The sequence below is a fragment of the Canis lupus genome, chromosome 10 (genome assembly GCF_048164855.1).
Source record: "Canis lupus baileyi chromosome 10, mCanLup2.hap1, whole genome shotgun sequence".
In the NCBI taxonomy this organism is placed as follows: Eukaryota; Metazoa; Chordata; class Mammalia; order Carnivora; family Canidae; genus Canis; species Canis lupus.
In genome coordinates, this window is record NC_132847.1 from 28,798,126 (window position 1) to 28,815,544 (window position 17,419).

At 41.0% G+C, this 17,419-nt stretch overlaps 1 protein-coding gene across 1 annotated transcript in view; it reads right to left on the reverse strand.

The window, feature by feature from the left end:
* Nucleotides 1–17,419, reverse strand: part of GLDC (glycine decarboxylase) — a 92,095-nt gene that overhangs the window by 19,227 nt on the left and 55,449 nt on the right. The window contains exons 16-19 of the mRNA XM_072841276.1: nucleotides 9,804–9,879; nucleotides 3,632–3,757; nucleotides 2,016–2,165; nucleotides 570–682 (exon numbers count right to left, since the gene is read on the reverse strand). Coding sequence (XP_072697377.1) covers nucleotides 570–682; nucleotides 2,016–2,165; nucleotides 3,632–3,757; nucleotides 9,804–9,879 — 465 coding nt within the window. The remainder of the gene's footprint in view (nucleotides 1–569; nucleotides 683–2,015; nucleotides 2,166–3,631; nucleotides 3,758–9,803; nucleotides 9,880–17,419) is intronic.

Genomic DNA, 17,419 nt, shown 5'->3' on the forward strand with positions numbered 1-17,419 from the left:
GGCAAGCACTTTTCTCCTATGAATTCGTTTTGTTGGTCATAGATAATTCACTTTCAATGTAACCATCAGCTGATTTCTTTTTTAGAAAGAAAGAAAGAAAGAAAGAAAGAAAGAAAGAAAGAAAGAAAGAAAGAAAGAAAGAAAGAAAGAAAGAAAAGAAAGAAAGAAAGGAGAGAGAAAAAAGAAAAAAGAGAAGAGAAGAAAAGAAAAAAAGAAAAGGGCTGCTTGGCAATCTAAGTTCAAGTCTAAGAGGTCCCTGTAGGTGCGAATAATCCAGTTCAGATCCATAATGCTCCAGAAAAAAAAACCCTATTCATTGCTCTGTTAACAAAACTGCACTAGGAGCTTAGTGTGGCCAGTCAAGCACTGTGGTTAGTAAAATCTACTTATGCTCTTCTTTGGACATTCCCTGAATCACCCTCACTGCTTCTCTCCCAGCCCCCACTGGCATACTAGATTGAAGGTGTCCATGACACTTGAAGATCTTGATGAGAGGAACAGCGATTTTGGGGTCATTCTTTCATCCTCAGTCTCTAAAACCTTCCTGAAACAAGCAGCCCAGAACTCACACGCCGATGGGCCCCATGCCAGGACCGCCTCCTCCGTGGGGAATGCAGAAGGTCTTGTGAAGATTTAGGTGTGAGACATCAGACCCAAAATCTCCAGGACGACAGATTCCCACCTACCACAAAGGGAAAGAGCCAAAATCAAAAGTCAAGAGCTTGAAAGGGTGCTCTAGAAAGGCGGCCATGCTGTTTGCTGCCGTCTCTTCCCTCAGAGAAAAGGCATTCAGAGTTCTTCACAGAAATGTTCTCAATTCTGGCCAAGTTCTGCAGTCAAAACCTTGCGTCCCATAGGCAGCCTGGTTTATGGTTTCTATGGAAACAGCAACTGACCATTTAGCCTAATTTAGTTTTTAAAATACAGATTTGAATATATCGTCAATTCCTAATTTTCCACCACAAGAGGGAGGAGAGGAAGCACACTGAGCGAAAGAAAGGGAAGTACCTCCTTGCTGCAAAAACACATTACTTTTACCCCAGCAATGGTACCACCCGTTGCATGGTTAGCTTTGAGTATCATGCACTTTGGGTAGCTGAGAGGATGCTGAGCCAAGGAAAAGGAAGGAAGGCTGATAGTTTTCCTGAGGCCAACTTAATACCAGCCACAACATTCAACAGGCATTCCTGCCACTTTGGCATTAGGGCTAATTTTCAACATGGTCAAAGATGAAGAGTGCATTAATGCTATTGAAGCAATAAACAATCTCTGAACCACACTTAAAAAGGGAATCAGACAGAAATAAAGAAGAAAGAATTTGAAATGGTAAAGTAAAACCAACCAAACAAACAAACAAAAACAACCCACAATCATAACCACAACAATGACCAATAAGTCAGGAAAAGTCTGAAAGATGATGACCTCTTCTACTCCAATAGCCCCTACGGAATTCGCTCAGTGGTGTACATTACACAGAACCTTCTCCCTCTCTCCCCTCTCTCTTCTCTGTCTCTATCTCTTACACACACACACATATACACATATATACACACACATAATCAGGATTCGCCCTTGAAGGACTGAACTATTCAGCCACTATACACTTAGCAAGTCGAAGCCAGATTAATGGCTTATCCATTGTCATGCCATGTTGTGGGGGACCAAAATCCAGTGACCAGAACTTGGGTCTGAGATCCCTTAGGAAGGGAGTCAGTTGGGTAACTTTCCTACTGATAGCACCTTGAGAAAGATCATAATCTCTGACAAACTGAGGACATTCAGTTCTCATTCCCTGCTTCCTGTCAATCTCTTTACTTACTCCCCCAACCGCTCCATCACTTCCGTCAAATCTAATCTCAGTGAAATTGCCGTACTTTGCTTGAAATTGGCAACAAAAAAAGTCAACCACCAGTTTGAATTCAGTTATCATGTTTAAGACACTGTCTAGAAGTCAGAGGAAAAAATCTTTTTTTGATTTAACCATTGTTTCAGGAAGTCCCTCTTGCATTGCCCACCTGTGCATTCATATTTGCCCCATCTAGATAGACTTGTCCCCCATTTTGGTGGATCAGGTCACACACGTCACCAATGTTCTCTTCAAACACTCCATTGGTGGATGGATATGTAATCATGATTGCTGCCAGGTTCTCCTTGTGTTTATCCACCTGTAAGATAAGAAAAGAGCAGAGGGAGACAAAGGAGGAAATGTATCTTTATTGGCAAACCCCTTTGTTTTTCTTTAAAGGATTGGGAAAGATGAAGTCTTGGTCTTTTCATTTCTGGAATTATCTCAAGATATGATGACAATAAAGATTAACCGCCATTACTCCTTTCTTAAGTCATTCCAAGAAATAACAAAATCCCATTCAGGCTAAGTCTTCATGATCAAGATCTAAAAGACTATTAGGAAGATTTTGGAGTATCTTAGATGCAACTCCCCAAGGTTTTCCTTTGGTTTTAGTCAAATCAATAATTATTTTATTTATTTTTTTTTCACTAATTATTTTAGATTTTTTTGGTTCCAGATATGTCTGTTCTCACAGTTAATCTCTCTGCTCATCTTGCCATACCCACCCCTATTCCATTTCCCTCTCATTCTGTTGAAATTAGAATTCCCATAAAGGAGTGTTCTGCTCTGGTAAAAAGAAATCTTCCTTACGTTTCCTTTTCACAGAAAGCAAACATATAAGAGGCACGTTCCTGTTTTTCTGGCCAGTGAGTCAGAGCATACTCATGTGGAAGCGGAAAAAAAAAAAACATTTTTTAAAGGTCATATCCTATATTGGGGAAACTTAGCAATTACAACTACTGTCCCAGAATATCTATTAGTAAAACCTTCATGGGGCTCTGGAAGGGTGGGGATGGATGAGAGAGATGAGCAGTGCTGTGGGTTTTCACCTTCCTTTACATGAAGGTAGTTACATGAAGTCCTTGGACTCCATGCCTAGTAATCCCAACAAAAATCACATTGCTATTCAACCGATTTCCTTCCCTCTTAAGATGCAGCCTCCAGTCCACCAGTGGAAGGCAGATACGGTTGCTAGGCAACCTCCTCCTGGAGGTTGTGGGGTTGGGAATGGGGGTTGGTGTTGCAGGAAGGAGGGTGGCATGTGGTCCGAAATTTGGCAGGTGATGGCTGGGACGGTCACATCCATTTGCAAAATACATTTATGTTTTAATTCCCAATACAAAGAGCGATAATAACTGTGACTGCCAGTTTGATTATTAATGGGGGGAAGAAGGGAACAGAACGGCTGGGCAGGAAGGAGGAGGCAGGCAGGCGCTGCAACGGGTAGCCTTACTACCCATGAATAATTCATTTAGTTTCTTACATATGCATTAAGAGGATGGGATTGCAGTTTAAAAGACCTTCTGCCTGTTAGTGAAGGAAGTAGACTATGTTCAGTTTTATTATGGACCAAAAATGTGACTGTTGCTTTTTATTTTTCTAATAGAGATGGTTAGGTTTTCTGATTTATGCCATTTTCCCCAGACCCATTTAGAGGGGAAAGTGCAGTCTTTTCATTAGAATGCAAAGCAAGACAATATTGATCTAAGCTATCCAGTCCCTTCTCCCCACCATCTTTTCCCAACCCAGACCTCGCCCATCTGTTTAGTGGAAGATGGGTACCATGGCCTTGAGGTGAGCTGTGTCGATATTCCCGTATTTATCCACCTCCACAGGCTGAATCTTCATGCCTGCCATGTGGGCACTTGCAGGATTGGTCCCATGTGCTGATTTTGGAATGAGGCAAACCTTAGGAACGGAATGAAAGGAAGGAGAAAAAACTATCACCATGTTATCCATGGCAGAAAAGTCCTACAACATGCTTGGAGCACAGATTAAATAGGCACCGCGTGCTCTATTTAAACTGATTATTAAACCTTAAAATCTGTAACAATTTCATTATTTCTGTATTGTAAAACAACGTCCAAAAGAGGACTCTGCATTTGAAACCACAAATATTACTATTTAAAGACCTGTGTAGTATTAATTAGTACTCTCCTCCCTCATCTCAGCACACCAAAAGCCAGACCCAGGCTTATTCTCACCCTGCCTCAGCTATAATATGTAGAAAGCATCTTATAAGAACATGAGGTTAGGAGGCACTTAGGTGGCTTCGTGGCTGAGCATCTCTGCCTTTGGCTCAGGTCCTGATCCCGGGGTCCTGGGATCAAGTCCCGCATTAGGCTCCCCACAGGGAGCCTGCTTCTCCCTCAGCCTTTGTCTCTGCCTCTGTCTGTCTCTCATGAATAAATGAAAAGAAAATCTTAAAAAAAAAAAAAGAACACAAAGTTAGAAATTAAACACTAGGACCCAAGTGCCCACATCACAGCTTCAGTGCTCTGGCTTGGCATTGCCAAGGTCCAGGAGAGATGATGATGGCAGACTTAAGTCCAAGGCCTTTCAGTGCTGATACATCAATTACGTTTACTGGATGCTTACTCTGTGCAATGAATTGTTAGTTGCCACAAGAATCATAAGGTGAACATGAAAACCAGTCAACCCCTGCCCTGTGTTCAACAGACAATGCTGGCAAATGTATAAACAGGTGCCACAGGAACTCAGAATAAGGGGGTGTCACTTCAGTAGAAGAGGTAAAGGGAAATGTTTCAAGAGCCAGAGCCTAAGCTAGCATTTAAAGATGAGCTGAATTTTTGCAGAAGGTGGATGGTGGGTACAATTTTAGAATTCCCAGATTTAAATCATTTATGTCCTCCTACAAATCACGTGAACACAAGCAAACACACATGCTCTGGTAGATCTGATGATGCTGCACTACAGGAAAATGCATCACAGAGCTTCTACCAACAGAAAGCAACAAGGAGAAAAGCAATGATCACCCTGAAAATAATCCTCCTTCTTCTGAATCCCAGGGCCAGTAGTGCTGCAACCCCTTGGAGAGAAATGGATGGGCATTATAGAAATGGGCTTGTGAAGGGAAACCTTCGCTAACAGCTATTTCCTCCAAAACAGCAAAGTTGTCTACTCAAGGAAACACGTGTGCACACAAAGGCAAGCTGTCACTCTTCTGTTGACGGAAAGCTTGTGCCTCTTTGGAACGGTGACTGATCTCACGCTGGTTATTCAGTGTTGTCCTCAAATCCTTTTTCTACTTTAAATGCTTCCCTGTTGGGCAGCCCCGGTGGCTGCAGCGGTTTAGCGCCGCCTGCAGCCTAGGGTGTGATCCTGGAGTCCCAGGATGGAGTCCCATATCAGGCTCTCTGCATGGTGCCTGCTTCTCCCTCTGTCTGTGTCTCTGTGCCTCTCTCTCTTTCTCTTTCTCTCTCTGTGTCTCTATAAATAAATAAATAATCTTTAAAAAATAAAAAAAAAATAAATGCTTCCCTATTGTATTGAATTTCTTTAATTTCTCAGAACCAAAGTCACTTGTCCTTTCCCATAAAGTATTTTTATTCTCCCACACGACCTTTGGATAAAAGGATCCCTTCTGGGCAGAACACTGATCAAGAAGGAAAAGGCAAATATTAAAAATGAATATATTCAACTATATTCAAATTAAAAATTTTAATGAATATAAAATATTGATTCAAAGCCTAAGAATTTATACCAGGGAAGTTCTGCTGAAGTAAATTCAAGCCAAAATGTCAACCATCCTGGGGTACACTGAATAATGGGCCCCCCAAATGTCCACATCCTAATCCCCAGAGTCTATGGATGTTACGTTATAGCAAAAAGGATTATGTAACTGTGATTAAATTCAGGCTCTTGAAATGAGAAATTAAGGATCTTGAAATCTGGATTATCAGTTAGGTTCTAAATATATCCCCCAGTATTCTTAGCAGAGGGAGGCAGAAGGAGGTTTGACTACAAAGTAAGTAGAAAATTTCATGAATGAAGAAGAGGATAGAATCATAGCAGGAAGGGACCCAAAGCCAACGAATACAGGAAGCCTCCAGAGAGGCAAAGAATCAGATTCTCTCCTGGATCCTCCAGAAGGAGCCAGCCTTGCCAACACCTTGATTTTAGCCAAGGGAAACTAATTTCAGACTCCTGGACTCTGAAACGGAGAAAATAATTTTTGTTTTTTCAAGCCACGAAGTTTGTGAGAATTTGTTACAGCAACCACAGGAAACTAATACATATCCTAATATAAGGCAGCAGAAAGAAAAAATATAAGGTTTTGACCATGACTCATTTATATGTTGCTATTATACACTTCTGGTTTTCTATGTGGAAGTAAGAAACTTTAATAATTTGGGGGGAAATTTTTTAATGTTAATCTTTCCTCACTTTAAAATTGTGGGGTCACAAAGGTCAGGGAAATAATAGGACTCAGATTTGATTCTTTACTTTATACAAAACAATCCTCTTTCATGCATTAATGCCCATTTAGGTAGATGCTCTATTTTTCCAACTCCCCAATGTACCCAGCATAGACTCAACCCACAGCTCATCCTCCAACACTTGCTGGATGAGTAAAGTATTAAGGAGTGCTCCTTTACAAGGGAAATAAATTTTTTACTACTAATAAAATCTAACAACCAAAGGCTACTACTTTGTCTCAGGCAGTTGGGAAGAGAAAAATATTCCCATACACATTTAGCAAGCAGGAGTGGGTTTTGGTGTTTTCTAGAGGTTATTTTCATCTCTGATCAGCAATCTGAGTTACTATTTGACTAGCAAATTGAATTATTAATTATGTAGGGTTGAAGACAGTGCCTGGTAAGTATTTGTTAAATTTGTAAAAAAAATAAAATAAAATAAACAAATAAAAATAAATAAATAAATAGATTTGTATTCTCCCAAATTAATGCAGTAAATCAATCAATGGCTATTTCATTTTAGGAACGTCTGAAATTTAACCTAAGACAAATGTGAAAATAACTGACCAAAGCAGCTTGAAATAAAGAGAAGCATAAGGAATCTGGGAGGTTCTATTGTACATGATTTCCCTACACTCCTTTTCAAAAAAGGGTATATTTTACTGGATCCCATTAGAGTCTATTGTGCAGGAGCAGCTGCCTTCGACTTCTCTGATGTGGAAAAATCCTCCCTGATTATTTGAGCAATAACTCATTTTCTTCTCCAACTGAAAACGTTGGCTTTAATTAAAATCTTTAATCTAGAAAGGATCCCAACATTTCAAAACTTCAGAGTTCTGTATTTCTACAAGCTCACAGCCTGGGTGGCCTTCTCTGCCTCTCACTCTCTCAGCCCTCCCCCAACTGCTGTGTCCTAGCTTCCCTTTGTCCTTCAGAATAGAACAAGGACACTGTGGTGATGGCAGTGTGGACAATGGTCAGTGAAGAAACATCACACACTGGGGGACAGACAGAGAGAAGAGAGGGCTAGAAAACCTAGAAAAGGAAATGGATCAAGAAAAGATCCATGAGTCAGAAGAACTCTGCCCAGGTCCAGTCAAAAGTTCTTTCAAAATCTTTTCTCCTTGACCTTTCTGCTTTGGTCCCCAACTCCTGGACCTTCATAGATACTTCCTGGTGTCCTGCTGGAGAACTAAGAAACAATGAGGGGTGGGAAGCATCAGAGTGGACAGAACCTGGATGTTAACTGGCCCTTTGTTATTAGCTCATTGCTGGCCTTCCAGAAGTACCACAGTGTAGATCTCAGAGGCCACCTCTCTCTAAAACCTCTGGGCAGGTAGGGCATGAGGCAAAGGAGGCAATGTGGAGATGTTCACACAGGATGAACAGATCCCTTCCCAGGATCCCCAGATCCTGTGTTGTGGGTACGAGTAGAACAAGGAAGAATTCCAGGAGCTACCTCAGTACAAGGAAGCCAAAGAAGAAAAACATAAAGGGGACTTTTAATGTCAGTCACCTGGCATCCTTTCCCTGGACAAGAGGACTTTCAATGTTTCCCTTCTGATACTATGACAGTGCTGAGCCTGAAGTCCAGAGAATAATTCTAGTTCTAAACTAACCTTTCCTTAGAAAATTAAGGAATTCAAAACCACTAAAAAACCAAGTTGGTGTGTCCGGGACTACGTGTGTCTGATTTATGACCTGATTTAACTCTGGAAGGGCACACATAGTACATTGTATGTGACCAGTACTGAATAATTATTCAACTAGTGAGTGATCTCTTTTTCAAAATTCTTTAAAAATCAATTCTACTCCTTAACTAGCATAAAGGTCTGGGAAAAATACATGTGTGGAATCAGGATAGACACAGGAGAAGGGGAAGAAAATGTTTTCTTTTTTCCTCCTTTTTTGAAAGCAAAGTGAAACAGCTTTTAGATTCTTCAGTGCAAAATACAGGCAACTAGCCATAAATAATCTTCTAGTTGTTTTTTTTTATTTTTAAAGATTTTATTTATTTATTCATGAGAGAAACAGAGAGAGGGGCAAAGACATAGGCAGAGGGATAAACAGTCTCCTCAAAGAGAGCCTGTGATGGGACTCGATCCTGGGACTCCGGGATCACACCCTGGGCCAAAGGCAGGCGCTAAACTGCTGAGCCACCCAGGGATCCCACTTCTAGTTTTAATGAAAACCAGAAATGTATTGAGATTGGGCCACCACCTACTGTATCTCACTTACTGGGGCAGCCAGAATGAGCCTGGCACATTTTTCTCTAACTCTCGTGGGATGACCTGTCACTTTTGTCTTGCTCCCAACCCCTACCCACTGCTCCCTCTAAGAACTCCAGTCCACAGCTCAGTGGAAGTTCTAGTTTAGTGTTAATCATCACCAAAATGAACACTTCAGAACCATACTGTCTTTTACCACACTTTGAAGCCTATGTCAGATAACTGCTAGAAACGCTGAGTCTAGGGATTAGTGGAACCCAGTTAAGCCTATTAGCACCTGATGGTCCCTATACGGGCACAGATAAGCAGTTTGGACCCTGGAGATAGACTCTCATATCTAAAGCAAAATTGAAGCAGAACCATGAACTCTGCTCCACTTCCTCTTTTGCTGCTTAGAGATGACAGTCCTCAAAAGGGAATTTAATTATTCAGTAAATATTTTATTAAAATTTATGGGGCACCTGGATGGCTCAGTCAGTTAAGTATCCAATTCTTATTTCAGCTGAGATCATGATCTTGGGGTGGTTGGATCCAGCCCCACATTGGGCTCCATGCTGGCCCTGGAGCCTTGTTTGGGATTGTTTCTCACTCTCTCCCTCTTCCTCTACTTTTTAAAAGTAATATAGATACCCAACATGGGGCTCGAACTCCTGATACTGAGATTAAGAGTCACATGCTCTATCACCTGAGCCAGCCAGGTACCCCTTGATAAATATTTTTTGAGTATACAGAAATGAGAACTGTGCCTAGTCACAGTAAGAGTTACAGAACAATTAAAAGTTGGTCTCTGTTCTTTGCCCAGGCCTAAGGCCAGGGCTGAGCCAGGGAAAGGAGACCTGAAATGGTATTATTTCTGTCTTTTCCTTCCTTTGCTCCCAGGAGAGTTAGAGAAAAATGTGCCAGGCTCATTCATGCTGCCCAAGTAAATGAGGTACAGTAGGTGGTGGCCCAATCTCAGTCCATTTCTGGTTTTATTACAGCCAGGAGATTAATCATGGCTAGTTGCCTGTATTTTACTATGAAGAATCTAAAAACTGGCCAACTTTGAAAGACTCAGTTTGAACAAAAACCTTTAATCTCCAAATGGTCTCCCTTAAGATGGTCCAGTGAAATATCTTGGGGGCAAGGACTTTAATGGCCAGTTCAAAGAAATCTGTTTCTTGATTATCTGTTCCCTAACTGCCTTTAAGAAGGCTTAGAGGGAGTGTACCACAAAACAAAGGGATGCTGAGAGTTAGACCCACTGCCACCTGGTGGTGAGCAACCACACCATGTGTCCATACTCACTGTCCTGTGTCCCTCTCCTTTCCCATCGAGGTAAGCTCGGATAGTGGCCAGCCCAGCATATTCCCCTTGGGCTCCGCTGCAAAGATAAGGAGAAGCATCAGGGCTTTGAGCGTCTTTGCTTTCATTTACTCATTCAGTATTCATTGGGCACATGTTCAACATGTGACAGACACTAAAACACTACCCAACACCATGGAAAGCTCACCTAGGATCTGCACAAGCCTAAAAGGACTCAAACAACCACAGAATGGCACTTTGTGTACTAAAGTTCACTCACTGCTACTCAGAGATGAGCCTTTCAAGCCTCGCTTAGGACTATGCACCTAAGAATTCATTTCTATTGTAGAAAATTGCAAAAGTATACAGAAATAGAAGATAAGGTACTGCCATGTACCTATCACTCAGCTTGAACAATTCTCAGGTCTTTTCCTAACCGTTTCCCTCACTACCCCACAATTGGAACTAGATTATTATTTAAGTAGGCTCCATGCCCAACATTGGGCTTGAACTTACAACCCTGAGATCAAGAGTTGCATGTTCTACAGACTAAGCCAGCCAGGTGCCCCAAACTATGTTATTTTGAGGTAAAATTCAAATTCCATATCATTTTATCAATTCAAACTTCAGTGTGTATCTTTTAAATATAAAAATTATTTTTAAAAATATAACTACAAGGGCTCCTGGGTGGGACAGTTGATTGAGTGTCCAACTCTTGGTTTGGGCTTAGGTCTGATCTCAGGGTCGTAAGATCAAGCCCCACATTGGGATCCATGTTCAGTGGGGAGTCTGCTTTATACTCTTGCACCCTCCCTCTCTCTGTGTTCTCTCTCAAAAAATAAATCTTAAGAAAAAAGAGTAAGTCCAAAAGGAAGAGTCTACAACACTCAAAAGTTAGAGATTACAACAGGGAATGAAGATGAGGTGCTTAAGATCCCCAGAGAAGAGTCTGCTTGGGTTTCTCTCTCCCTCTACCCCTCCCCTCCACATGTAAGTGCACGCTCTTTCTGTCTAAAATAAATAAAATCTTTAAAAAATATATAACTCCAATCATTACACCAAAAACCACAATTTCTCAATACTACGTTTTTAGTCAGTGATCAGATTACTCCAAAGGAACTATGCACTTTGAATGTGGCAACATTCCCATTAGTCTCCTGGGTGAGACTTCTCAGGCACAACATGAAGGTGGCTGCTAGAGGCTGGCCATACCCAACTAAGCAGTCCTTGAAGGCACCACTTCTAGAGCACAGTTAATGACAAACAGTCCAGTGAGTGATGCTGAGTCAGTCAATCATAAACTGTTACTTAATGTTCTCAGTAATCTCTGCAGGAAGGAAACGGAAGTGAGTAACAGTTTTTTAAGTCCTATTCAAAACGCATATTTCCACTATTTCGCAAAATTATACCATTCTTTAACTCTGTAGAAGGCCTAATGATTTTAGCATTTCATCCTTTCTAATCACCCTGCAATATTGAGATCATACTCTATAAGCACAAGGCTTATGAATAAACTAGATAAACTTTCATTTCTAAACCAAAAACTACAATTTTGAGCACTGGAATTTGAGGGAACGCTAGGACAAAACCAGCTGGATCTGAAATGTTTGCAAATTATGGGGACACGGATGATCTGGTATCAGGAGACAGCAGAATTGAGGGCTTAGGAGAGGGCAGAGAACAGGAAAACATCTGGAGGTGAAGAGCTTAGAGTGTGGTTGGAGAAAGAGAAGGAAAGTGGTGATCTGCAGAGCAATAAAATAGGGTTGATGAGCTAAGTAATAGTAATAAGTATAAACTGCTCTGTTAATTAAGCACTTCCTATTTACCAGGCACTCTGCACAGAGGAAACACAGGGAAACTGTAGGCCTTGTTGTGGTGGCTGCCACCAAGCATATTCATCATCTTATTTAATCCTCCCAATATTCCCATGACGCAGATACCATTGCCCCCATTTTGCACATGAAAAAACTAAGTCTGAGGATGACAGGCCGCCATGGTCACTAATGGCAAGTTCAGACGTCAGCACAAGTTGACCTTTCAAGGAGGCTCATACTTCCCATGCTTCCCCAAGGATTCCAAGCCATGGTTTTCCTTCACAGAACCCTTGTCTGACTGACAGAATGAAGAGGTTTAGCTACACATAAATGTAGACCTGTCCTGTAAGACCCGGGGCACCCAGTTCCTCCTTGCTTACACCAAGCGAGCTCTGCCTCTGCTCTCTTCCAGGAGAGGCAGACACCAGTCTTCCATTTTCCTGGCTTTAGATAAACAGTGGCAGGGAGGATCCCTGGGTGGTTCAGTGGTTTAATCCCTGCCTTTGGCAGGAAAAAAAAAAAAATTCCTAACAAAGAAGTTTCAGTGAATAGCTGAGCATTAAAAATGTAAGCAATTGGGCAGTCGGGTGGCTCAGTGGTTTAGAGCTGCCTTCAGCCTGGGGAGTGATCCTGAAGTCCAAGGATCAAGTTCCACATCAGGCTCCCTACATGGAGCCTGCTTCTCCCTCTGCCTGTGTTTCTGCCTCTCTCTCTCTCTCTTATGAGTAAATAAATAAAAATCTTAGAAAAAGAAGAACAGTGGTAGGTCACATGTTTTTATTCTGGGAGCAGAAAAATGAACACGCTTCAGCAAACCACCCACACTATAGTTACTTAGCCTCTCTGTACCTCTGTGCTCTCATTTCTAAAATAGGGATAATAAATTGTACCCATATGCCGTCGTGGTATTCTGCTCACTATTCTGTTAATACAATCTTATACGTGTATGTACCTTGAAAATGACTGTAGAGCTCACATTTACTTTGTGTGCCTGTCCTATCTCAGAGCGTAAGCTTGAGATCTAGGTCTCAGAATATATAGAACAGTACTCGGCATGGAGTAGCTCTGCAATAAATACAAAGCAAATTTGCTCAAAATTGAGTTCCCATCTTCAGCCCAGGCAGGCAACACTGAAATCCATTCCCCCATAAGAAGGGTCCTCAAAAAATGGCCCTGTATTTTTCTCACAACTTTTGCTCATCTTGTTTCATTGGAAAGCCAGTCAAAGTGTTCAGACCAGGAATGAAAGAGACTGGAACTATGAGCCAGTAATCTAAGAGAAAGGCAATATGCTAAAGACTTGATCACAAATGCTGGATGTGGCAACTCCTAAGTACAAAAAAAGGTATGTTCTAAAGGCCACGGAAGTCTTATTACTGGGGTTCTATTAAAATAAGGGGAATTCGGCTCCGATCATGATCCCAGGGTCCTGGGGTCCTGTGATTGAGCCCCGCATGGGGATCTCTGCTTAGTGGGGAGGCTGCTTCTCCCTCTGCCTGCTACTCTGTCTTTCTCTCTCTTGTCAAATGAATAAATTTTTTAAAGGGTCATTATAAGTGCCACCTGTTGTTGGAAAAATATGAAAAGTAGCTGCTTGACTCCATAACCCAGAGTGAGAGTCTACATGTGGAAAATTCCCACATGTGGAACAGCCCCAAGGATAGTGGTTTTCTGACATCTATTTAAATTGAAGTTGTTGGTGGGCTGGATCTGCAGACCTGGCCACAGAAAGAAGGATACCAGTGGGTGGGGAGCCTTAGACCCACAGAAGCGCCAAGTGAGTATAAGTTTGAAGTGTCTTAGAAAAAGAAGGTCCTCCAGTCATGGCGTTTATTCAGGCTGATGAAAGAACTGCTATATATTATACTGCTTAACACATAACAAGTGAAATCTAGCAGACTACTTCCTCCAAAACCCAGACTCATTCTATAGACTAGAAGAAGCTAGAACAAGTGCAATGTCCCAAAAGGCAAAAATAAGATACAGTTGATGCGATTCAACAGTTTTGGAATGATTTTACCGAGATTCTATTATCAGTGTAGCATCCTAAGTGCAATTTCAGGCAGGTACTCACTGTGAATTTATCAAAAAGGGGAATGGGGAAAGAGGGAATTTTAAGATGACATGACAGAGTCAGGGTGATAGTTCAGCTCTTTGCAAGACTAAACAAGAGTTTAAGGACACAATAAACGTCAAACATTATCATTTTACCTTTACTAAGAACCCTGGTCAAAAAGGTTAGAATTTATAAGTACTACAACTTAGTTCTATCTAGAAGGGTTACATTTTTAGATCTTTGGAAAAAAAATTTTTTTTTACTTTAAGATTTTATTTATTTACTCATGAGACACACACACACACACACAGAGAGAGAGAGAGAGAGAGAGAGAGAGAGAGAGGCATAGACACAGGCAGACGGAGAAGCAGGCTCCCTACAGGGAGCCCGATGTGGGACTCGATCCCAGGTCTTCAGGATCACACCCTGAGCCAAAGGCACTGAGCAACTCAGTCGTCCCGACACTATTTTAAAAATACCACCATCAAGTGCTCAGGAAGTGACCAAAGTAATCCAAGTGAAACATTAGCTAAGAAATTGACATGGTAAAACTGATCCTTAAAAAAAAAAAAAAAAAAACTGATCCTAGTAAGATGCAAAACAGCTACTGGGTCAAAATGACCCACTTTAGTCCATGGCAACATCATAAGACACTCCCAGAAAAAGTAACTTAGAAAACAAAAAATGGTACTGATTCCTATCTTATGAATGGAATAAACAGGGTGAATGACAGTTTTCCAATACACATACCTAGGAAGCAGTGGGATTTTCATCAATATAATTCTGTTGCTTACCTTGAGTACCCAAACACTACTTGGATCTCCATTCCAATGAGCTTATAATAAAAACCTTTCAACATATCATTCTGGAATGTTCTTACTATTCTGCATCTAATTTGACATAAACTGAATTCTATATTTAACCTTTTAATTCTGGTTAAAAAATATCTGAATAGATCCAGCTGTTCTAACCATTCTGATAGCTGAATAGTATCTTAAAGTAGCCGTTCTCAAATTCCAAGTTCCCAAACAAAGCATTGGCGTCACCTGGGAACCTGATAGAAATGCAAGTTCTCAAGTACTGAATCAGAAAATCCTGCATGTGTCATCAAGTGTTAAGAATGGCTGCTCCAAGTCTTACAAACTGCAAAAATCAAAATACACTTTAGAGAGTTAAGGAAATTGGGGAAGGTGAGGTCCTCCACCTCACTGCATTCTATGTCGCCAAAGATGGTTCTCTTCATCCTTCAACCTTCTTTTTCTTCTTCCTGGTGTTCTGAATGCTTCTTTAGGAAATCAGTTTTTAAACAGAGAGGGTCTCTGCTATTTGGCCTCCCAGAGTTCTCTGAGGGGAGGGTTGTGAAGCTGCACCAAGTTCAGTAGGAAAGCATTATCAGAGATTATTAATAATATGAGTCGTTATAGAGCTAAACAGTAACATCAATCATGAGCTCAAGAAAGGGGGTGTGGGACGTGGCAACTATCAGGCGTTTGATTCTCCTTATGGTGAACTGTAAACTGCCTGATGGGCAAATGATGGTAGTGACTTAGTCTTCAAAGGGCACTTTCAAAGCTCAGTCCACTAGGAGATATTAGTCCTCTAACTAAACCTTCCTCTTTTGGTGTTTCTTCCGGGCAACATACTCTCCAACCCAATGATGCACATCAGAGTCACCTAAGGAGGTTATTAAAAACCCTGATTCCTGAACTTCCCCCACATGAAAGGAAATTCTGATGCAACTAGTTTGTGGGGTAAGGAGAGTATCAATATTCTTCAAAGGCTCCCAATCCTCCCCCCACCAACTAATTCCAATAAGCAGCCAGGACTCTGAATACTGGCAACCCAAGTGGTTTTCACCATATGGTAGCAAAACCAGCATATTAACATCATCCAGAAATTTGTTAGAAATGCAAGTTCTCAGGCCCCAACCCAGACTTACTGAATCAGAAACTCTGGCAGTGAAGCTTAGCAATTTAACCAGCCACCCAGGTGATTCTCATGCACGATGAAGTTTGAGATCCATAGATTGCACCATGTTTGTTTAAGAACCTTCCAAGAGGAGATTCTGGGAAAGCAACTGACAGCTCAATCTACTTTCAAGATGATAGTTTGCTGTTTTTAAAGACAAAAACAACTTCCTTACTCTTACATGCCAAGGAGCCAATAATAATTCTGGCTTGTCTTTCACTTTGGATATCCGTGGAAGGTGTTAATTACTGTTTCTGTCTGCCTTAAACATTACATCATAATTCTAAACGAGCAATTCCTGGAGTGTATTTGTGAGCTGCTGAATGATTTTAAGAGTGTCATAGTGTTATGGAGAAATAAGTCAAAACAAGTCATGCTGGGCATAGTTATTTTCTTCACTAAACTGGAAATGCTCCCCAGGTTTGTAGATGGAGGAAATAAATAGGAGAAATGGGGACAAGTTGCTTAACATTGTTGTTTCAAGTCTTTTAAGCACCTTTAGAATCTAACACTCCTAGGAAATAGACCATGTAAAAGTTTAGCCGCATGAGTGAAAAATTTCATGCCACAATTTATCATACTAAATCCCTTATCAACTGTAATTATTGGTCATTCCTCAACTTAACCTCAATCAGATCAATAACATTGCATTTGCTTTCTTGCTGTATGGGAGAGAAACCCACATCAAGACTAAGGAAGAAGCCGTGTAGAGGTCTCAATATCCTGGGTGCTAATCTTTCCTCTGAACTGCTGAATTCCCTTTCAGGAAAAAAAAAAAAAAAACAAATCCACTGAAGAGAAAGGTCCTATGGCAGTCTATATCTAGGCAGGAACTATTAGAGAAAGAACAAGAGCCTTCCATGAGCATAATGTAGAACTGTACTGGATTGAAGACAGTATGAAGGGCCCAGAAATCCAAACAGGATGGAGCAGTCAGGGCCATGTGCAGAAACACTCAAGTTAATGCCTGACAACTGTAGCTCTCCTACATAGTCATCTCAGAACCAGAGAGCTGTGTTCCGAGTCTACATGGTGTTAAATATTATTCTATTCTGCAGAGCTGGGTTTGTTGTCCTTTGTTGCAAGACTTTCTCAATCGAGTTCTATGTTGCTGCTAAGACTGAGGCAGTAGTGGTTTGCCTCCAGCCCCAGGGCAAGTGTCAAAGCCAGCCTCATCATGCCATTGGCTGATGGAGAAATCCTCCGAGATCAGGAGACACGGGGGAGAAATGAACCTGCAAGCATCTTACACTGTGTTTACTTGTGTCATAATATGCATGTCCCCACAATAAAAATAACTTATTTTTACATTATATATTAACATGTATCATGGTTAAAAAGATTTTAATAATCTAAAAAAGCAAAAGTACTTGGGAGGAGAAAAATAAAAATAGGAAAAAAAGCATAAGCACAAAAGTACTAATCTAAGGTAACTAAATGTTCTTCTTTTCATATACCTATTCCCACGTATACCTCTGCATTGATATATCAAAGTCAGAATGGCCATTCCTCAAAAAATTAAAGTTACCATACATCCAACAATGTCGCATCTGAGTATATACCCAAAAGTATTAAAACCAGGAACTCAGGTATTTATATACCAATGTTAACAGCAACATTATCCACAACAGCCAAGAGGTGGAAAAACCCAAATGTCCATCAATGAGCAAGGAGATAAACAAAATGTGGCCCACGCATACTGCGGAATATTATTCAGCCATAAAAAGGGAATGTTGACACATGCTACAACATGGATAAAGTCATTATGCTAAGGGGAA